The sequence below is a fragment of the Bos indicus genome, chromosome 13, assembly GCF_029378745.1.
Source record: "Bos indicus isolate NIAB-ARS_2022 breed Sahiwal x Tharparkar chromosome 13, NIAB-ARS_B.indTharparkar_mat_pri_1.0, whole genome shotgun sequence".
Lineage (NCBI taxonomy): Eukaryota > Metazoa > Chordata > Mammalia > Artiodactyla > Bovidae > Bos > Bos indicus.
This window is the reverse complement of record NC_091772.1, coordinates 62,307,202-62,330,632: the sequence shown is the minus strand read 5'-3', so window position 1 is coordinate 62,330,632 and position 23,431 is coordinate 62,307,202. Positions and strand designations below refer to the sequence as shown.

Here is a 23,431-nt window from a genome sequence, read left to right as displayed (position 1 = left end):
GGACAATGGCACAAATATTGACCAAAGCCACTCTCAGTGTTTGCTCTCCTCATGAACACTTCCTCTTCCTCCACATTTCAAGCACCAGGGGGCATTGGGTGACGGCCAGTAGACGCAAAGGAGGGGGGTTCTCACCAGCCCCTCCTCCCTGCAGTGCCACTCTGTGAGCACCCACTACATGGAGGCTGGTCTGCAGCCACATCGCCCTCCACCCCAGGGATAAAAGCTGGTTCTGCTCACACCTGTGCTTAATAAATACTGGTGTTTCATAAAAACTTGTTCAATGGATAAAGAATGTACCATTGAATGGCCCCTGTAATAATGACTGGCAGCATTTCAGAGCCGCTCCTTCACTGAATATTCTTCTGGGCACTGTCTTAGCTTCCTATCACTGCTATAACAAATTACCACCAACTTAGTGACTGGCAAACACAAATTTATTATCTTAACCACTTTGGATGTCGGAAGTCCAAGATGGATCTCCCTGGGCTAAAATCAAGGTACTGGCAGGACTTTGTTCCCTTCTAGAAACTATAGAAGAGAATCCACTTCCTGGCCTTCATTCCTTGGCTCATGATCCCTTCTTCCATCTTCAGAACCAATAAATTAGGATCATTATGCTGCCATCTCTCTCCTGGTCTGCCTCCTTCTTACACTTTTAAGGACCTCTATCATTAAGGGCCCACCTGGGCCCACCTGGATAATCTAGCATATTCTCTGATTTCAAGGTCAGCTGATTAGCAACCTCAATCTCATTTGCAAGTGTTAGTTCCCCTTTGTTACGTTATCTGATGTGAAGAGCTGACTCATTGGAAAACAGCCTGATACTGGGAAAGATTGAAGGCAGGAGGAGAAAGCGACGACAGAGGACGAGATGGTTGGATGGCATCACCAACTCGATGGATATGAGTTTGAGCAACCTCCGGGAGTTGGTGATGGACAGGGAAGCCTGGCGTGCTACAGTCCATAGGGGTCGCAAAGAGCCAGACGCAACTGAGTGACAGAACTGAACTCTTACATTACCTAACATATCTTCACGTTCAGGTTTTAGCACATGAGCCTCTTTAGAGGACAGTTACTCTGTTTACAAGTACTGAGCCTGCAATTTGAGCAACTGCCATGTCCATGTGAAGTCACTCAGTCGTGTCCAACTCTTTGCGACCCCATAGACTATAACCTACCAGGCTCCTCTGTCCATGGGATTTTACAGGCAAGAGTACTGGAGTGGGTTGCCATTCCCTTCACCAGGGCATCTTCCCGACCCAGGGATCGAACCCAGGTCTCGTGCGTTGCAGGCAGACGCTTTACCGTCTAGGCCACCAGGAAAGCCAACTGCCACCAGGGGGCAAAAGTGAATTCATTTTAGTTCCACAATCCAAGTAGAAAAACCATAACCAGACATTCCCACTCTGCATGCTTTTATTTTTCACCGGTAAAATGTAGAACTTTACTAAGACAACAACACACAAACATTGTTTTGTATTATGTCAAACATCCACCAGTGAGAAGCTTGGCATTACAGAATAAATCCGTATATAGCCTAAGAAGGTAAGGAAGCCTGGGGCAGAAAGGGTCTGAGAGCAAGAAAAAGCATGGCCTGGATCTTGGAGCCCCAAGTCTTGCCCCTGTCCAGCCCCTGAGTGCCTGGCATGGCCCTTCAAGGCCATCTTAAAAGTGGAAAGTTGGACAGAATGAGTTCCTCTGAGGGGGAAGTTCCAGAGCCAAACTGGAGACTGGGAAGACCACCTGCACCTGCTCTGTGAGGTCACAGTGCCAACAGTTCCACTTGACCCAGGAAAGCTTCCACACGGCACCTTTCAGGGCACACTAGGTGGGAGCAGCAGCAGCAGCCACTTCCCCCTCACAGACTCCCAGAGATCCCCACCGTCAATCCCCTGTCCTAGAGAAGGACATCGATGCCCCGGTCCTCAAGGAGCCCTGAGGACTCGTGTGACCAACCCGAAAATGTGGCCCACGTCTCCAGGGAGGTCAGGCCCAGGAGGTGAGAACGGCAGCCCCTCCCTCTGCACAGCCCTTACGAAACACCGCGCCTCAGCCCTTTCTTGGAAGCCAGCTGGCGTTAGCAGCTGCGCCTACAGACGCAGCACCTGAAGTCAGAGAGACGACAGTGGCTTTCAGCCAGGGAGCGGAGGAGCGGTCGTCCATTGAGCCCGTGTTTATTGAGCACCTGCTGTGTGCCAGCACTGGGCAGAGTGCTGGGACGGTGGTGTTGCACCAGATGGCCGTGCTCCCTGCCCCCGTGGAGCTCACGTGAGGGAGACAGATCGTAAACGAGAAAGCACGCCTCTCTGCCGTGTTTATCTGTAGGAGGCCTCTGCTTGCGGGTGGTAGCAGTTCCAACTCAAAACAGTGCCTAACTCTGGGCCCCAGAACAGCTGTCTATCCCTAGAGGAGGGCATACAGAATAACCATACGGGGTAAGGAGAATGCTATTATAACTTCAGTATGTATTTTCTTTAGCTCATCCTCTTTTAATTTATATTCCTCAGGAAGGTGTGAATAAAGCCTATACATTTGATAGGGTAAATAATATATTCGTCCACATGGAGAAATATATATACATATATATACACACATATATAAAATGTTGGGAGTATAAAAGTTTAGAAACCATTGACATGGACATGACGTGACAGTCACTTAGTCATGTCTGACTCTTTGTGACCCCGTGGACTGTAGTCCATGGTGTTCTCCAGGCCAGAATACTGGAGTAGGTAGCCTTTCCCTTCTCCAGGCGATCTTCCCAACCCCGGGGTCGAGCCCAGGTCTCCCACATTACAGGAGAATTCTTTACCAGCTGAGCCACAAGGGAAGCCCAAGAATACTGGAGCGGGTAGCCTATCCCTTCTCTAGCGGATCTTCCTGACCCAGGGATCAAACCAGGGTCTCCTGCATTCCAGTCAGGTTCTTTACCAAATGGGCTATTAGAGACCATACCTTAGAAATAAAGAAAAATGTACATGGCAGGGAATATAGCTAATGTTTTATAATAACTATAAATGGAATATAACGTTTAAAGTTATTAATCACTATATCATATACCTGTAACATAAAATATTGTACAACTATACTTCAATTTAAAAAATTTTTTTAATTAAAGAAAATTTATCTTACATGCCAAAAGATCCCAAGATATGGATGGCTCCAGAGAATGTTAACTCTGAGGTTCTGCAGTGCCAGCCACTCCCCAGGTTCCTGCCATCTTTTTTGCTCTACCTTTTGGCCTCATCTCACGGTCACAAGGTGGCTACCACCATCCCTGGTGTAGCACAGAAGCATGGCCATATGCGAACAGAGAGGAGGGTGTTGCCTCTTGTGGGTCTCAGTTTAGCAATGAGAAAATCTTCTCCCCAAGTCCCAGACCCCTTTATCTACCCTACAGCTCACCCCTGCAGACTTTCCCATCCTTGAACCAACAGCAAGGGGACGGAGACAGAAACAGTCAGAAACCAACCAGATCCATCTAAATCACTTGGGGGAGAAAGGGACAAGGGACCAAAATCAGTCTTCTGCCAGTAAGAGGAAGGAGTGGCTTTTGGATGACAACCAACCGTGACTGCCACAGCAAACTGAGTCCTTTCCTCTGAAGAGGCGTGCACTGAGGGTCAGCCACACCTCAGTCTATCCCTGATTCTCAGCCTTGTGGTCTTGAGCAAACTTTTCAGCAGTTCAGTTTCTCCATCTGGAACATGGGGACGCCATGCTCCTTGTGAACTGTAAAATACAATTGTGAATCCTGTCGTTGCCAGGATCATCCAACGAGGCCGGAACATCTGCAGGATGACAGAGGCGCCTTTGTCAAACGCAAGTGAGAAGGGAGGGCAGAGGGGAGCCCTGGGGTCTTTGTGGGCAGTGAGCGGCTGAAGCTCAGAGATGTCAAGTGGGCAACCCAGGGTCCCCCAGCAAGGGGCAGGGGGCAGGGGGTAGGGATGCTCCTGCAGTGTCTGCAAGCACCTTGTCCCAGAGGCTGGCAGTGACATGACAGCCCTGTGCTTTCTGCAGGTGATGCCTTCCTGTTGCCTGTCCGCATCAATGCCCCAGGCCTGACCCAGTGCATGCTGGAATGTGTGTGTACGTATACACTGAAGAGCCGCCTTGGCCATCAGCGTGGGCCTGGGAAGAGGGCCCAGCCTCAAGCTGGGCTGCAGGTGGAGCTCTGGAGGTCTTCCCTTCAGAGGCGTCAGGGGTGTCATTCCAGCGAGGAATGAGGGTTGGCTGGGAGGGAGATCTGCTTGGAGGAGCAGCTAACTGCCAGCCCTCCCCAACTCTGCCACCGGCCTGGCCCCTGAACTCATGCGAATGGTTCCATGCAACTCACCCTCACTTTGAGGACATGGTTCTGACCACACCCTAAAGATCAGTCTTCTGTGTTCCTCCTGCCACACCTCCACTATTCATCCACTCAGTCATTTATCCAACCATCTGTCTGTTATCCATCTGTTGGAATATCCATACACCCTATTAGTTCATCCATCCATCCAAGCCCTTCACTGAGTCATCCATCAATACACCCATACTTTTGTTACCATTCATATCCATTCAGTCATCAACCCATGCACCCTTCCATTCCCCCTCTCATTCTCCCATCCTCTCATCCATCTTTCTAATCACCTCTTTTCCAAGCCATTCTCTTAACCATTCTTCCATGTATCCATGCCTCCTCCCACCTACGCACCCATTCTGAGCCCGTATTTTTTGCCTAGCTTCATGCACTGCAATAGTAGGCACTCAGGAATGAACCAGACAAGCGGTCTTCTACTGAGAGGCTTTCAGTGTCTGGGAATAGACATTGGCAGGGACATCTCAAACTTTTCTTGCTCCTGAGTCACTTTTAAGTATTCAGTACCTGCCAGTCACTAGTGGTTTTGTAGTTCTAGTACTCAGTCCAAGCTGATGCTTACCTATAAGTAGCTCAAAGAACTGTCCTGGGCTCAACTAGCAAATTGAGAGGGTCTCCCAGCAACAGGGTCTCTCCCTGTGAATTGTCATAGAATAAGAAGGAGGATACAGCTGCTCACTGCTCTCCTGTCTCCTCCACAGCCTGGATCACCTGCCTGGCCTGCTTCCTAAGGACTCGGGCTCACCGGGTTCTGTTCAACACTTGCAGGTGAGCTGGGGCAGGAAGCGGGAAGGTTATGGGGACTGGAACTGTGTGCTGGTGACCATGGCAACTCCATCACTGGCTTAGACCTCTCCTCAGATAATCTATATCAAATCTGGTTTATATCAGACCCCTCACCCCAGAATCCACTGTGGCTCCCTGTCAGTCCAGCACCTCAGCCTATAGCCCTCTGAAATCTTGCCTCACCCTTCCTTTCCCAGCTCCCCTTTTTCTGCTTTCTGCAATAGATCCATTGGGCCAGCATGGCTAGGATTCTCACTCCCTGGACCCACTATACCTCTTTCCACCTGCATAGGTTTGCACAGGCTGTTCTTCCTGCCTGAAATGTCTGCTCCATTCTTTCCCTTTTCATTTTCTGCCCCTGCAAAATGCCTCTGAATTCCTGCAGAGTTTCCACCTCATTTGTGCTTTTAAAGCTTACATTCTAAGCATTTCTTATTTCTGGCCATGCTGTGTCTTTGCTCTGTGTGTGGGCTTTCTCTAATTGTGGCGAGGGTGGGCTACTCTGTAGTTGGGGTTCATGAGCTTCTCGTTGCACTGGCTTATTTTGTTGCAGAACTTGGGTTTTAGGGCTCATGGCTTTCAGTAGCTGTGGTGCAAGGGCTTAGTTGCCCTGCAGCATGCGGAATCTTCCTGGACTAGGGATCAAACCTGTGTCCCTCGCACTGGACCTCCAGGGAAGTCTGAAACATCTCTATAATGTCTTCTCTGGGCCCAGCCTTGGCTCCACCATACATGAGCTCCCATGTGTGGAGAAGCAGACACCAAATTGTGGAATATTCTTAATGAGATAGGAATACCAGACCACATTCCCTGCTCCTGAGAAACCTGTATGGAGGACAAAAAGCAACAGTTAGAACTGGACATGGAACAACAGACAGGTTCAAAATTGGGAAAGGAATACATCAAGACTGTATTCCTGCTTATTTAACTTCCATGCAGAATACATCATGCGAAATGCCAGGCTGGATGAATCACAAGCTGAAATCAAGATTGCTGGGAGAAATATCAACAGTTTCAGATGTGCAGATGATACCACTTTAACGGCAGAAAGTGAAGAGGAACTAAAGAGCCTCTTAATGAAGGTGAAAGAAGGGAGTGAAAAAGCTGGCTTTCAAACTCAACATTCAAAAACGAAGATCATGGCATCTGGTCCTATCACTTCATGGCAAATAGATGGGGAAACAGTGGAAACAGTGAGAGAATTCATTTTCTTGGTCTCCAAAATCAGTGCCGATGGTGACTGCAGCCATGAAATTAAAAGGCCCTTGTTTCTTGTAAGAATAGCTATGGCAAACCTCGACAGTATACTAAAAAAGCAGAGATGTCACTTTGCCAACAAAGGTCCATCTAGTCAAAGTCACGAATGGATGTGAGAGTTGGACCGTGAAAAAGCCTGCGCATCAAAGAATTGATGCTTTCAGACTGTGGTGCTAGAGAAGACTCTTGAGAGTTCCTTGGACAGCAAGGAAATCATCCCTGAATATTCATTGGAAGGACTGATGCTGAAGCTGAAACTCCAATACTTTGGCCACCTGATGCGAAGTGCTGACTCCTTGGAAAAGACCCTGATGCTGGGAAAGATTGAAGGCAGGAGGAGAAGGGGGGTGACAGAGGATGAGATGGTTGGATGGCATCACCGACTCGATGGACATGAGTTGAGCAAACTCAAGGAGGTAGTGAAGGGCAGAGAAGCCTGGCATGCTGCAGGTCATGGGGTCGCAAAGAGTTAGACACAACTTAGCGACTGTAACAACAGCAACAAAGCTGGGGGTGTTGAGCCTGGAGCTTGTAGGCAGAGGGCACATTTAAACTAAGCTCTGAAGGATGCATTTACTGGGGGAGAAGCTGGAAAGGGGCAAACAGTACGTAAATGGAGGGAGAGAGTGAGGAGGATGTGGGTGAACGCTATGAGTTGATCTCTGATGGCCAGAGATACTGGGCTAAGGGCTTTCTTTCCTCAGAGATGCTGTGGAGCCACAGAATATGGCCAGCATCTTGGAGAGAGTGTCATGGCCCAGATAGGAATGTGCTTCTCGGGGTGCGTTCAGGGCAAGGGCCAGGCTGAGGCTGTCCAGCCTGTGCAAAGCCCTGCCTCACCTTGACCATCACTTCTCTGTCTTGCAGATACAAGCTGTTCATCCACAAGCTGATAGAAAAAGCAGGCGTTCTGATCCTCTGTGCTTTTGGTACGTGTCCAGGGCCCTGTCCCATTCCAGGTGGAGGTACCTAACCCTGGGCTCGTGCCCATCCTGGGGAGGGAAAGAGCTGTGGCACCAGCTATGTGACACTGTGCCCGACACTGTCCCTCTGGGGACCCCAGTATCCTCATCTGCCTAATGAGTGTTGCTGTGAGGATAAAATGATGTCCAAGGAAAATGTTTGAAAGCTAAGAAAAACTTTGAAAACTGTAAGGTTCTCCCCAAACTGTATTATATAATATTCTTATTCTTCCTCTTCTTCTTTTCCCTCTCCCTCCCTCCCTCTTTCTCCCTCTCTCTTTCTCTCTCAGTTTTTGTGGCTTCCTTCCAGCCAACACCACCACCTCTCACATTACAGCTTTGCTTTCTCAAACAAAGAAATCTCCTCCTTCTACTTAAATACACCACCAGGTGGGGGTTGAGGGAAAGAGAAGGAAGAGAATTTCCTAAGAAATTAGAAATTCCTGGACAACATAATCCAACAGATAAGACTTTTTTAAATAATGCCAAAGGTCAATTGTACAACTGACTTTTGTGTACTGATCTTGTATCCTGCAACCTTGCTGAACTCATGTGTTACTGCTAACACTGGGCAAGACACCCAGTCTTGAATACTTTAAGATTTCTATATGCAACATCATGTCATCTGCCTTTTATTTCTTTTTCTTAACTAATTGACCTGGCTCAAATCCCAAAATAATGTTAAATAGAAATAGCAAGAGCAGGGAATTCTTTGGTGGTCCAGTGGTTAGGACTCGGTGCTTTTGCTGCCAGGGCCTGGGTTCAATCCCTGGTCAGGGAAACTAAGATCCTGCAAGCTTCATAGGATCAAAAAAGAAAAAAGAAAAGAAATTTTAAGAGCAGACACCTTGTCTTACTCCTGATCTTAGGAAGAAAACCTCCAGTATTTCACCATTAAGCATGATGTTAGCTGTGGCTCATAAACAACTTTTATCAGATTGAGGAAGTTCCATTCTTTTCTTTGAAGTTCTATTCTGTTCTATTTAAAAACAACAAATATATTTTAAAGGTATTTAATAATGACCTGAATAATGAGATTTCAGACAGCACAGAAATCATAAAATGCAAGGGGGACCACCCCTTTTCCTTCTTTTTGCCAATTATCCCCAGTAGGATTAAGACTGGAGAGGAAGAGGAAACATAGATTACTTGGTTTATGTGAGCTGATATGCATATATGATATCATTGGATCATAAAGTGGATTTTACTGTTATTCCCATTTTACAGAGGAGTAAACTAATGCATAGAGGGATTAAGTAACTTCTCCCAAAACTGCACAGTGCTAGGAAGTGGCAAGGCTTAGATTTGAATCTAGAAGTCTTAACTCCAAAGCCTAAGATGTAAGCTCTTAAGCTTTCATCCTAAATGCTCATTCTTGTTCCCCGACTCCCACAGGATTTTGGATGTTTTCTGTGCACTTACCGTCCAAAATGGACATCTGGCAGGTAAGTGCGTACTCTCTTCAGGCCCCACCCTTGACTGGCCTCACCCTAACCGGTCAATGTCACCTTCATAAGTTCCTTTCCCTCTTACCACTTCTGGACCCTACTCAGTTGCTGACTCATTCCAGATACAAATCTCTGCCTTTGTCTTGTTCCCCACCTGGAACCATCTCTCCCGTCAAAATGTGACTTTCAAGGACCAGATGCATAGTTCCTCCTCCAGGATCCTCTCCTGTCACTGTTTCACAGAGGTGACCCATCTTTCCTTTATCAAGGCCCCCACCTACAATGGGATGGTGTGGCCAAAGAACACATTTCTCTCTCTACTCAAGGCAGTTAGTTCTTTTGCTCAAATGAGATGAGACCTTTACTTTGTGGTTCCTGGAGAAGAAGGAGGAGAAATCAGTGGCCAGAGCTCCCTGTCTGAGGACAGCAGAGTCAGAAGGCCTCGAGAGAAGAGATCTGATGAACCTGTCCTTCCCTCTCTTCTTCTCCCCTTATGAATGAACTCCGTCATATGCTTCCCTCTCCTCCAGAAATACCTAAGCAGAGGTGGTCACATTCCCCTCTATTCTTCCACAATTTTCTGTAATCATAATTGCTTTCCCAACTGTATTGAGAGTCCTTGAAGACAGAGTCAGATCTGATTCACTCCAGCAATGTCCACCTCAACACCTGGTACAAGGTGAACATGATCAATTCTGGACATTTAGATGGCCAGATGGGGTGTGATTGGAGGCGGGATGGAAGTGATGGATGTAAGGATGTGGGAAATGGATAGTGGGATAGATGGATGAATGAATGGAAGAAGGTACAGATGAGAGAGTGGATGGATGGGAGGGCAGATGGGATAAGGGTGAGTAAATGGATGGATGGATAGATAGATGAATGGATAGCTGAGTGGGACAGTGGATAGACAGGAGGGTAGATGGATGCATGCATGCATGGACTGATGAAAGGGTCGATGGATAAGGTAAGGTGGATGGATAAGAAAGATTGGATAAATGAAGGAGCAGACTGATGGGAAAGGGGGATGAATAGGATGGTAGATGGGTGGGAGGTTTGATGGAAGTGTATGCAGATGAATGAGCAAAAAGGAGGGTAAATTGGATTTTGAATGGATGGCAGGTGGGAAAAAATAGGAAAGTGGATGAATGGCTGGATTTATGATTGTGGGAGGATGGATTGATGAAATTCTACTGGGCCCAGATTAGGCCATCTGAAGGAGATCCCTTGCTTTCCTCAATATCCCACCAGGAAGACAGCATAGATAGTCCACTGCAGAGCTTGAGGTAAGAAGAATCTGCTAAATAGTCCTAATGTTACCTAAAAACCAGAGCTATAGCCAAGATCTACTGGCTAAGAATATGGGGTCTGCCAGAACAATTTGGGCTTAAATCCCAGCTCCCATACCTCCTACCTGGCTAAACTTATACAAGTCACTTCACTTCTTCTCCTTTATGAAATAAAGCATAACACCCAGCTTGTTCTTGGTAATCATGGATATTAAAGAAAATGTCATGAATAGTTCCTGACCCATAGTGTTCAGCAGATGGTTTTGGTTGTTACTGTTGTTTAGTCATAAGTCCTGTCCAGCTCTTTGTAACCTCATGGGGACTATAACCTGCCCTGTCCATTGGATTTCCCAAGCAAGAACACTGGAGTGAGTTGCCATTTCCTTCTCCAGGGGATCTTCCCCATCCAGGGAAAGAACTCGTGTCTCCTGCTTGGCAGCTGGATTCTTTACCACTGAGCCACTTGGGAAAGCCCCAGCAAATGGTAGCTGAGAAGAAATTTTAACCAAGATACACCCATGGCAGCATCCTTAAATGAAAAAAAATACTCCAATATTCAGAAGGAATGAGTTGGGTTTAGGGATAGTCAGACAGTCCAAGCAGAAGTAAGGGCATGAGTAATGCTCACTGCTCTAAATTCTTAGAGATAGGAATTTGGGGGGCAGGTCCAGGGATGGGCCCATGAGAGTGGGAAGATGAGAAGCTAGCTCTCTGTGTGCTGACTGGCAGAGGTAGAAGCTGACTGTGATAGTAGCAGCATCACAAATCAGTTGCTCTCTGTTCTCATTCCTTCCCCATAAGGATGTACCAAGAGAAGGTGCGGCATCATACTGGGGAAATCCAGGACCTCCGAGGCCACTTGAACCAGCTCATTGCCAAGCTCCAAGAGATGGAAGCCATGTCCGATGAGGTGAGTTGCTAGCCATTCTGCCCCGAAACACCTGACCTCTCTGTTTGATGTCCAGCTTCTCATATTCCAAGTTTTAGTGGAACATATGCCCAAATAACTTCCTGGGAAAGAATAAAATAAGAGGTATGTATTAAGTTTTTTTTAGAACATGTATGTTTGAAAACATCTCTATTCTACCCTTGCACTTGTTGATAGTTTGGTTGGGTATAGAATTATAGATAGGAAAAATTTCCCCTGAGGATTTTGAAAGAATTCCACTCTTGTGTTCTAGTCTAAGCTGTTGCTTTGATGCTGCTACTGCTGCTAAGTCACTTCAGTCGTGTCCGACTCTGTGCGACCCCATAGATGGCAGCCCACCAGGCTCCCCCGTCCCCGGGATTCTCCAGGCAAGAACACTGGAGTGGGTTGCCATTTCCTTCTCCAATGCAGGAAAGTGAAAAGTGAAAGTGAAGTCGCTCAGTCGTGTCCGACTCTTAGCGACCCCATGGACTGCAGCCCAGCAGGCTCCTCTGTCCATGGGATTTTCCAGGCAAGAGCACTGGAGTGGGTGCCTTTGCCTCCTCCGATAATGTTGCTGTAGAGAAGTCTAATATCACTCTTATTATTTGTCATTTGAGTGTGGTCTGTTTCCATCCCTAAGTTTGTAGGATATTCTTTTTACCTCCAGTGTTCTATATTTAACCTGCTGGGGGATTCCTGAACTTACTGACTCTATGAGTTGATCTTTTTCAGTAGTTTCAGAAAATTATTAGCTATTATTCCTTAAAACATTGTTTTTAACCCATTATCTATCACCTCTCCTGAGACACCAATTATAACTATCCTAATTTCTGGAGTGTTTTCCATATTCTTCTTGTATTTTTTCCTTGTTTGCTTGTTTTTTCATTCTTTTTCTCTATGTGCTTAAGTTTTGATGCTTTCTCTTCATGTTTCTTCAGGTTCACTAATAATCCTATAGTCTGCTCTATCCAATCTACTTCTAAACATTTCCATTAAGTTCTTAATTTCATATATTGCATAGTCTAGTTCTAGAATATACATTTTATTATTTTTCATAGATTTTAATTCTATGGTGGAATTCTCCAACATTTCATCTATATTGTTCATCTTTTCCTTTATTATATTTAACATATTGGTCACAGTTATTTTTAAATCCTTGTCTGCTAAATCTAATACTTGGATCATCTATGATCTCCTATTGCCTGCTTTTTCTTTGGTGTATCAATCTTATGGTTTTGTCTTTTCATATCTGGTAAATTTTTAGTGTTTTCTGGACAATCTTTTACCAAAAAAACTAGATGTTCCTGTTGAAATTATAATTTCAACTAGGTAGAGTTCTCTCTTTTCTTTGTAAGGAAGATGAAGTATACTGATCACTTCTATGCAAACATGCATTAAACTGGTTCAGACCTAGATTGTAATTTTTATAGGATTTATTCAAAGGTTTTTGGCTTAGCCTTCTAGCCTCCTGCCCATGCAATTTCAAAAATTGATAAATGTCTTGATGGGAAAGACTGAACATATGTTTGAGGCCTCTTGAGTTTTCAATTTGTTATTGAGGTATAGTTGATGTACAATGTTGTGTTAATTTCTACTCTACAAGAAAGTGACTCAGTTGCACATGTATACACTCTTTTCAAACTTTCCCAGTATGTTTGTCAGAAAATATTGAATATAGTTTCCTGTGCTTTACAGTAGGAACTCATTGTTTATCCATTTTATACATAATGGTTTGCGTTCACTAATCCCAAACTCCTTCCCCAACTCCCCCACCCAGTTAGCAACCACAGTCTGTTCTTTATGTCTGAGTCTGCTTCTGTTTGTAGATGAATTCATTTGTGTCATACTTTAGATTCAACATATAAATGACATTATATGGTATTTGTCCTTCTGACTTCACTTAGTATGATAATCTCTACGCCCATCCATGTTGCTGCAAATGGCATAGTTTCATCCTTTTATGGCTGAGTAGTATTCCATTGTATGTACTTACCACATTTATTTATCCATTTATCTGCCAACGGACATTTAGCTTGATTCCATGTCTTGGCTATTATAAATAGTGCTTCAACGAATGTTGGAGTGCATGTTTCTTTTTGAATTATAGTTTTGCCAGATATATGCCCAGGATTGGGATTGTATGGGATCCTATGGCAACTCTATTTTTAGTTTTTTGAGGAACTTTTTTTCCATAAAAGTTGCACCAGTTTACATTCCCATGAATGTGTAAGAAGACCCCCTTTTCTTCACACCTTCTCCAGCATTTGTTGTTTATAGACTGTTTACTTTTTGATGATGGTCATTCTGACTGGTGTGAGGTGGTACCTCATTGTAGTTTTGATTTGCATTTCTCTAATAATTAGTGATGCTGAGCATAATTTCATGAATCTGTTGGTCATCTGTATGTCCTCTTTGAAGAAATGCCTCTTTAGGCCTTCTGCTCATTTTCCAACTGGGTTGTTTTTTGTTGTTGACTTGTATGTGCTATTTGCATATTTTGGAAAGTAAGACCTTCTCGGTCATATTATTTACAAATATTTTCTCCCAACCTGTAGGTTGTTCTTTCGTTTTGTATGTGGTTTCTTTTGATGTACAGAAGCTCATAAACTTGATTAGGTTCTATTTGCTTTGAGGGGATTTTCTTTTGGGTTTTGTGGGGTTTTGTTTTTTTGTGTTTTTTTTTTTTTTTTTTCGCTTTTATTTCTATTGCCTTGGGAGACTGATCTAAGGAAATGATTGGTATGGTTTATGTCAAAGAATGTTTTGCCTATGTTCTCTCCTAAGAGTTTTATGGTGTCATGCCTTAGATTTAAGTCTAAACCATCTTGACTTTATTTTTGTGTGGTGTGAAAGTGTGTTCTAATTTCATTGATTTAATGAGGCTTCCAGCTTTTCCAAAATCACTTGCTGAAGAGACCTCTTTTCTCTATTGTATATCCTTGCCTCCTTTGTCAAAGATTAATTGACTGTGGACATATGGATTTATTTCTGGACTTTGAATTTCCAATTTTGGGTACAAAATCTCTGACCCCATTGGCAGTCTTCTCTGCCGGGGGCAAGCTTGGATTCTCAGTCTCTCATTGTGATCGTAATTGGTTTAGTGCCCTCGAGTGAAGAGCAGATGTAGCTACTCAGTACTGACTCAGCATTTCCTCTAGGACAGCAGTTCTCAAAGTGTGGCCTCCATTTCAGCAGCATCAGCATTACCTGGAAAAATGTGAGAAATTCAAATTAACGGACCCCACCCAGACCTACTGAATCACATACTCTAAGGATGGGAACCAACTTTTCTGTGTTTCAACAAGTCCTTCAGTGATTCTGACAAATAATAAGGAGAATCACTGTGCGGAGTCTTTAATCTCTTGCTTGCTTTGTTTTGGCGTCTCCTTCCTCGGAGGGACTTTGCTTATTAAGCGCTGTGAGACTGGGAGATTTTATTCTGCTTTTCAGAAGCTTTTAAAGCAGCTCTTTAGCTTCTTGCATAGTCTTGGATTCCAGTTAACATCTAATGAGGGAAATAAGCCATGGCCAAGGCTCCTTAAGTGTCCAATTCCGTTCTACCTGCTCTACGTAAATGCTAACAACTTCGCTGCTTTCTCTTTTGTCAGTAGCAGCCCCTGCCCCCAGATCCTCAACCCATGCACAGAATCATCAAATGCCGCAGAGATTAAGAATGTCAGCATATTTCAGATTGGTTGTCCCCTGTCTAGAATTTTAGTCCATCTGGTCCTGTTTCTTTCATAGCTCAATAATGGTATTAAAACATGATTTAGCAAACCATCTGGCTTTTTCTACTTGTTTTTAGTGGGACCATCGGTTCTCGGTAACTTATTACATCTAACCTAGAAGCCCTACATCATCTCACCTTACATCTAAAATGTCATAATAATGTACCTATGAGTTAGCCACACTTGGCTTTCAATGTGGAAACCCTTTCAATGTGGAAACATGTTCTTTAAGAACACATTTAAGAAATGTTCTTTAAGAAAGATAAATATCATATGATATCACTTATATGTAGAATTTTCTTAGCTTTTCTTAGTCTTTTCTTAGCTTTAGGAGCTCAGTTCTTACCTCTCTGAGTCTGTTTCCACATCAACAAATAGAGTATAATTACTGCCCTGTAACACTCTATCTGGAGAAGGCAATGGCACCCCACTCCAGTACTCTTGCCTGGAAAATCCCATGGATGGAGGAGCCTGGTAGGCTGCAGTCCATGGGGTTGCTAGGAGTCGGACACGACTGAGCGACTTCCCTTTCACTTTTCACTTTCCTGCATTGGAGAAGGAAACGGCAACCCACTCCAGTGTTCTTGCCTGGAGAATCCCAAGGACGGGGGAGCCTGGTGGGCTTCCAACTATGGGGTCCCACAGAGTCGGACATGACTGAAGCGACTTAGCAGCAGCAGCAGCAGCAACACTCTATCTACTATGCTAGTTACCCAGTTACCATCCTAAAACTTAGTAGTGCAGAACAACCATTTTATTATGTCCAAAGATTCTGTGAATCAAGAATTCAGACAGGATGCAGTGGAGATGGTTTGTCACTGCTTCATGACGTCAGGGGCCTCAGCTGGGAAGGCACGAAGGCTGGAGATGACCCAATATCTGGGTCTGGAATCACCTAGAGGAATCTTTATTCACTTGTGTGGAGGTTGATGCTGGCTGTCAGCTGGGAACTGAGGGCTGTTGACTAAAGTGCCCATAGGTGGTCCCTTTGTATGGCATGGCCTTCCTTACAACACGGCAACTGGCTTCAGAAAGTGAACGTCCCCCCAGAAGCAGATGGTTCACCTTTTAGGACTGAGCCCACAGGTCATATAGCATCACTCCCATCAGTCACAGGCTCACCCAGATGGATAGGGAGGGAACTGAAGTCCCATGTGTCCATGAGAAGGGTGTCAAAGTCACACAGAAGGAGGAGCAAGGAACGAGAGGCCGGTCTGCAATCATTTTAAGAAAATACAATCTGCTACTCTGTGAAACTTTATTTTCTTGGGCTCCAAAATCACTGCAAATTGTGACTACAGCCATGAAATTAAAAGACGTTTGCTCCTTGGAAGAAAGGTTATGACCAACCTAGACAGCATATTAAAAAGCAGAATCATTACTTTGCCAACAAAGGTCCGTCTAGTTAAAGCTATGGTTTTTCCAGGATTCATGTATGGATGTGAGAGTTGGACCATAAAGAAGGCTTAGCACCAAAGAATCAATATTTTCAAATTGTGATGCTGGAGAAGACTCTTGAGAGTCCCCTGGACTACAAGGAAATCCAACCAGTCAATCCTAAAGGAAATCAGTCCTGAATATTCATTGGAAGGACTGATGCTGAAGTTGAAACTCCAATACTTTGGCCACCTGATGCAAAGAACTGACTCGTTGGAAAAGACCCTGATGCTGGGAAAGATTGAAGGCGGGAGGAGAAGGGGACGGCAGAGGATGAGATGGTTGGATGGCATCACTGACTCGATGGACATGAGTTTGAGTAAGCTCTGGGAGTTGGTGATGGACAGGGAAGCCTGGTGTGCTGCAGTCCATGGGGTCACAAAGAGCCAGACACGACTGAGTGACTGAACTGAACTGAACTCCGTGAAGGCATAGGAACCAAGATCAAATTACCAACGTTCATTAGGTCATAGAGAAAGCAAGGGAATTCCAGAAAAATATCTATTTCCGCTTCATTGACTATGCTAAAGCCTTTGACTATGTGGATCAGAAACTGGAAAATTACTAAAGAGATGGGAATACCAGACCACCTTACTTGTTTCCTGAGAAACCTCTACAGAGATAAAGAAGCAACAGTTAGAACTGGACATGGAACAACTGACTGGTTAAAAATTGGGAAAGGAGTATAACAAGGCTGTATATTGTCACCCTGCTTATTTAACTTATATGCCGAATATATCATGTGCAATGCCAGGCTAGATGAATCCCAAGCTGGATCAAGATTGCCGGCAGAAATATCAGCAGCCTCAGAAATGCAGATGATACCACTGTAATGGCAAAAAGTGAAGACGAACTAAAGAGAATTTGAAGAGGGTGAAAAGAGAAGAGTGAAAAAACTGGCTTGAAACTCAGCATTCAAAAAACTAAGATCACAGCATCTGGTCCTATCACCTTATGGGAAATAGAAGGGGAAAAAGTGGAAGCAGGCACAGCTTTTATTTTCTTGGGCTCCAAAATCACTGCAAGCAGTGACTGCAACTAGCTCCTTGGCAGGAAAGCTGTGACATACCTAAAATGAAAGTGTAAGTGTTAGTTACTCAGTCGTGTCCTATGGACTATAGCCCGCCAGGCTCCTCTGTCCATGGGGATTTTCCAGGCAAGAATACTGGAGTGGGTTGCCAAGCCCTCCTCCAGGGAATATTTCCAACCCAGGGATCAAACCCATCTCCCGCATTGCAGGCAGATCCTTTACCCTCTGAGCCACCAGGAAAGGCCATAACAAACCGAGACAACATATTAAAAAGCAGAGTCATCACTTTGCTGACAAAGGTCCATCTAGTCAAAGCTATGGTTTTTACAGTAGTCATGTACGAATATGAGAGTTGGACCATAAAGAAAGATAAGCTCTGGAGAACTGATGCTTTCGAATTGTGGTATTGGAGAACTCTTGAGAGTCCCTTAGACTGCAAGGAGATCCAACCAGTCAATCCTAAAGGAAATCAAACCTGAATATTCATTGGAAGGATTGATGCTGAAGCTGAAACTCCAATACTTTGGCCACCTGATGCAAAGAACCAACTCATGGAAAAGACCCTGATGCTGGGAAAGATTGAAAGCAAAAGGAGAATGGGGGTAGTAGGTAGCAACGTCGAATCAATGGACAAGAATTAGAGCAAACTCCAGGAGATAGTGAAGGACAGAGGAGCCTGGCATGCTGCAGTTCATGTGGTTACAAAGAGTTAGATGCAACTTAGTGACTGAGCAACACTCTTGTGAAAAATCTAATCAAATAGTGGCCAGTGATTTATTGAGCACCAACTGTGCTCAACGCTTTGCGATCTTTATCTGGCAATGTAGAGGTTAAGAACCTGAACTCTGGAACCAGAGTTTCTGGGTCTGCCTCTCACTAGCTATGTGACCTTGGACAAGTTACCTTTTTGTGCCTCAATATTCTCCTCTTTAAAATGGGGGCAATAATAGTACATACCTCCTAGGGTTGCTGAGAGGGGATAAGTATGAACATACTGAAGACAGTCCTGACATATAGTCACAGCTTTATGAGTCTTAGCTCTAATCCTAACAAGAGTAGGGGGTGGATGTGATTATTGTTCCAGCTTCTCTGGTGGCTCACACTGTAAAGAATCTGCCTGCAATGCAGGAGACCGGGGTTCGATCCCTGAGTCGGGAAGATCCCCTGGAAGAGGGAATGGCAACTCACTCCAGTATTCTTGCCTGTAAAATCCCAAGGACAGAGGGGTTTAGCCGGGCTATATGGGGGCACAAAGAGTCAGACAGGACTGAGTGACTAACATGTTCACTTCATAAAATGAGAAAGTCAAGATTCGGGGGCAGGGGTGTGCACGGGGGCAGTAACTAGCCTAGGGATCGTTAGCAGGAAAGGTCTGTCTGACTCCACGCCCCCTGCCCTGGACTTGACTGAGACTCCTGGTCCTGCATGTATGACAGTGCATCCCAGAGGGTGTGAAAACACCGAGGAAACCCCATGGATGGGACGGGGGCGGCTCTGGACCTCCTCACAGCACAGCATGTGACAGCCCTGTGCGTGGACCAGGCAGTGGCCAGCAGGCAGGGACGAAAAGGTGTCCTGAGGCCACTCATCACCTGGTGTGAACAGAGCTGTGGACCGTGATCTGTAAGAACACATCACTGCACAGCTTGGGTTTTCTGCCTTCGCAGCAAAAAATGACCCAGAAAATAATAAAGATGATCCAAGGAGATTACATTGAGAAGCCGGACTTTGCCCTGAAGTCAATAGGTGAGTGACTTCCCACCTACCTTGCCTCACCAACCAGCCCAGCCCAAGTTTCCTGAGAAACTCTTCAGAGGGTAGATTTCAGCTCTGGTCGGGGGCATATCCTGCTAACCTCACCCGCCTGGCTGGTGCTCTTGTTACGGTTTTCCATTTTCTCCCACAGAGGCTGAGGTGGGAAGGGGAGGCCGTCATCCACCCGTCCCCCTCCAAATGTAGGGGTCCACAGAGTTGTCCCTGTCTGTGCAGGGGAGACTGGCCACAGGCCTAATTACAGTTAGGAATCACGCCTGTGAAAAATTAAGCAGTGGCTGCAATAGAGGGGTAGGGAGGAGCATGCTGGGTTGAGGTCTGGTAAGGAGGATGAAGTGTTTTTCGTATCAAACCACAGGAACTGATATGAAAGGTGCCCCTGTGAGGGGCTGCATGGGAGGGGGTGAGGTGGGCAGGCAGGCGGGCTGCCTGGTGTAGGCAGCACCAGCTCACCCCAGCATCCCTAGGCCCAAGGAGACTCAGTGTCAGAGGGCTTCGGTCTAAGCTCTCAGACCTGAAGTCTGAGAATGGCTATAATAAGGGCCCCGGTGATACTAACTGGGTTATAATAACTAGGCTGACATAAGTGAGTGAGCGCCTGCATTGCACCAGGCACTGCTGGAAAAAGTTTACTGTATTAACTCCTTTCAACCTCACAACAACTCCATGAAATGGATGCTCTCATTACTACTATTATTATTACTTTTGTTACTCCCATATCCCAGAGGACAACGCTGAGGTCCAGAGAGGACCACTGACTCTTCTGAAGTGTTCCCCTGGCACCTAGTGAGACTCCCTCCACCAGGCAGATGCCAGGGCTGCTCAGCTGAGACTCTTCCCCCTCCCCCCATCCCCCGCCCCAACCCCTCCGCTGCCATCACCTCCCACACAGGGGCCTCCATCGACTTTGAGCAGACGTCAGCCACGTACAACCACGACAAGGCCTGCTCCTACTGGAACTGGATCCGGCTGTGGAACTATGCACAGCCCCCGGACGTGATCCTCGAGGCAGGAGGAATGGCGGGACGGGGGAGAGTGGCAGGGGTGTGGCCAGGGGCCTGGGGGCAGGAGCTGAAGGCAGAGGTTGGGGTGAGAGTGCAGAGGGTGGGGGCCTGGGGCAGAGTAGGAACGAGAGAAAGGGAGGAACCGAGGCAGAAAAAAGGCACAACTGATGGGGTGGGGGTGGTAGTCTGGGGAGAAGTTGGGGTGCTATGCAGGAGTAGGGGACAGGCCCAGGGGCAGGGACAGCCTGCTCTGGCACTGAAAGAGGCCCCTCCCCCAACCCTCAAGTCTTGCATCTCAGGGAACCCTGACTGCGCTGGGCTGAGGGGAGGGGTCATCCTTGCTGCCTGCTGTCAGGGAGGCTTCCTGGATGGAGTTGGTGGTACTCGAACCGAGCTTTGTAGACAGGAAGGACTGGGCTTGTCCAGGAAGGCTGAGAAGGTCTAGGGAAGCCAAGCTGGGATAAGGAATCTGTTCTTTAACCATCTACCTTCACTACATCTGCCGCTTCCAGCCCAACGTGACACCTGGCAACTGCTGGGCCTTCTCGGGTGACCGCGGCCAGGTGACCATCCGACTGGCCCAGAAGGTCTACCTGTCCAACCTGACCCTGCAGCACATCCCGAAGACCATCTCACTGTCAGGCAGCCTGGACACCGCCCCCAAGGACTTCGTCATCTACGTGAGCACGCCCCAGCTGGCAGCAATGCTTAGCTGAGGGGACAGCTCGTAATGGCAGCTTTCGCAGCGCTGTGATAAACCATACAATCTACGAAGCCTAGAGGGGCTGGATGTTAAGGCTGGGGATAGTCAGGGTCAGGGTCAGATCACAGCCTTCTGAGATTAGGGGGTAAACGGCACTCTATCACAACCCAAGTTTTTCAGAGCCAATTGAGTCTTCAAAGATAATTGAGCCCCCATTTTACTGAAAAGGAAACAGGTTCAGAGAAAGGGCAGGGATACATCAAACCCTAGAGTCAACGGCAGTGTTAGAAGTGGACCCTTAACCTTCTGGCTTCCAGTGCAATGCTTTTTCCTATCCTTTACCTGTGCTGCAACGGAACAGTGCCCAAAGAAGTAGACAGCTCCCCATCCTGACAGGTGTGCAAGTCTCGACTGGAGAAGGCAGCACCTCCTGGAGTTCCTGCCTGTACCTGATGCTTTATTCTTGGTTCTGATTCTCCAGGGCATGGAAGGCTCCCCCAAGGAGGAGGTGTTCCTGGGGGCATTTCAGTTTCAGCCAGAAAATATCATTCAGACGTTCCAGCTCCAGGTACCTGAGAAACCCTGCCCATGCTGGGCACCTACTGAACACACACTGTGGGCAGGGCTTTACAGGGGACCCCACTTCATGCCCCAGCAGCCCGAGGTGGCGCACAGGTGTCACTAACTGACTTGACAGATGAGGAAACTGAGGCCAGAGTGATGGAGCCACTGCCTAGGGCCTAGAGTGGAACCCTGAGGAGACTCATCTACCTCCATTTCCCTGAGCCACTGAGGAGCCCTCCTGCTGTGGTTCCTCCCATGGACAGCAGGTGGTGAGCTGGTAGGGCCGTCAGGCCAGGGTCACTGGCTTTGAACTTAATGTCTCCATACTGGGAAACCACATGATCAACACCTGGTCCAACTACAGGTGGGGAAGCTGAGGCCTGGAGGGGAGGGAGTTGGAGACAGAAGCATGACCAGAAGGTGGCTACTGGAATGGCCCTGAGACTCGAGAAAATGTTCAGGCTTGGAAATCCGACTGACCCTGGCCCAAATCCTGACCCAACCATAAGTTCTATGTGGTCACAGACCATTCTCTTCCTCTCTGGGCCTCAGTTTCCCCTGGTGTAATTTCCTGGGAGGTTGAGACCATCCAGTGAGATCTCAGAGGCCACTGGGCTCCATCCCCTCTGGGTTATGGGGAGAAAGGGGAGGGCATTTACATACCACCTACTGTATGCCCAAGGCTGGTAAGCCATCTGGCCCCAAGATCTTACTTCAGTGCTCATGGCAACCCTGGGAAGCAGACATTACCCCTCTTCCTCTTATAGACCGGAAACTGAAGCCCAGAGAGGGTGTGGTTTGCCCAGGGTGCCAGAGCACACATGTGCCAGGGCCCCAAGGCTGGGATGCGTTCCCCATCACCGTCGAGCTATCTTCCGGCCTCAGCCCCTTGCATCCCAGCCCCTGAGTGACCTGCCATGTGGTTTTGAAACATTCCCCTCTCAGAGCCTCAGTTTCCCCAGCTAAGGAATTGGAGGGTTTCCTTCCACTGCCAAACATTCCTCTGGACAGGGGCTATGAGTGAGATGGCCCCTGTCTGTGGCTCTTCTTCAGAACCAGCCTCCCAGGACATTTGGGGCCGTCAAGGTGAAGATATCCAGCAACTGGGGGAACCCACGCTTCACCTGCCTGTACCGAGTACGTGTGCATGGCTCTGTGACTCTACCCAGAGAGCAGCCTAACTAGAGCCCCCACCCCAAGAGAGATTAAAGTTTATTCTTCACGTCCAATTCCAAGTGTCTTTTGGCCCCCAAAAGTGAGAGTGGCCTAGGGCTTGATGTCTGAAATTCAGTGTAGCAATTATCAGTCCCATCCTGGGTACCCAGGTACCCTCACAACAGCCCCATGAGGCCCCATTTCACACATGGGGACAGTGAAGTCTCCAGGCAAAAAAACTGACTGCCAGAAGTCACAGTTAGCAAATAGCAGCACCAGGATTCAACTCCAAGCTGTCTGACACCCGTACGTGACTTATCTTCTGGTTTCAAGTCAAACTCTGCCACTGACCCGAGTGTGACCCTGGGCAAGACCCAGCCCTTTCAGTTTCCCCGTCTTCAATAGACAGGATCATGGCTGTTGTATCAGATGAGGTGGGAGATGAGAAATCCTTCCTGTGACCATCACAGAGTGTTTCAACATCACACAGATGATTCAGTGTAACATTAGACAAAACACACATCCTCTCTGGACCTCTGTTTTTCCAGGTGTGAACATTTCTAGTCCATTGTGTGCATTGAAAGACAATATCAACAAAGTAAAAAAGGCAACCCACAGGATGGGAGAGAGTATTTGCAAATCATATATCTGATAAGAGATTAATATTCAGAATATATGGAGAACTCCTAAAATTCAACCACACGCACACAAAAAAAAACTCAATTCAAAAATGGGCAAAGCATCCGAACAGACATTTCTCTGAAAAAGATATATGAATGGTCAATAAGTACATTGACAACTTATTCAACATCACTCATCATTAGGGAAATGCAAGTCAAAGCTACAATGAGGGATTTCCTCTGTGGTCCCGTGGTTAAGGATCCACCTGCCATGCAGGGAACATGGGTTCAATCCCTGGTCAGGGAACTAAGGTCCCACACACCATAGGGCAACTAAGCCCACATTCCTCAAAATACAGAGCCCACACGCTCTGGAGCCCACGTGCCACAACTAGAGAGAAGCCT

The 23,431-nt window shown here is 46.6% G+C and overlaps 1 protein-coding gene across 1 annotated transcript; it reads left to right on the top strand.

The window, feature by feature from the left end:
• The first annotated feature begins 1,807 nt into the window (after nucleotides 1-1,807).
• SUN5 (Sad1 and UNC84 domain containing 5) lies at nucleotides 1,808-22,931 on the top strand. The gene is made up of 13 exons (XM_019972839.2): nucleotides 1,808-2,002; nucleotides 3,771-3,829; nucleotides 4,024-4,092; nucleotides 5,062-5,128; nucleotides 7,271-7,332; nucleotides 8,761-8,810; nucleotides 10,065-10,099; nucleotides 10,904-11,012; nucleotides 18,875-18,953; nucleotides 19,873-19,988; nucleotides 20,497-20,664; nucleotides 21,169-21,255; nucleotides 22,305-22,931. Exons 1-13 carry the CDS (start codon nucleotides 1,917-1,919, stop codon nucleotides 22,434-22,436), a joined length of 1,119 nt encoding a protein of 372 aa, XP_019828398.2. The 5' UTR covers nucleotides 1,808-1,916; the 3' UTR covers nucleotides 22,437-22,931.
• Nucleotides 22,932-23,431: the final 500 nt, after the last annotated feature.

Coding starts and splice junctions, on each gene's coding strand:
- SUN5 (XM_019972839.2), top strand. CDS start 1,917: ATGCCCCGGTCCTCAAGGAGCCCTGAGGACTCGTGTGACCAACCCGAA. Junction 5,129..7,270: donor GTTCTGTTCAACACTTGCAG/GTGAGCTGGGGC, acceptor TCTGTCTTGCAG/ATACAAGCTGTTCATCCACA. Junction 19,989..20,496: donor CCCCGGACGTGATCCTCGAG/GCAGGAGGAATG, acceptor TGCCGCTTCCAG/CCCAACGTGACACCTGGCAA.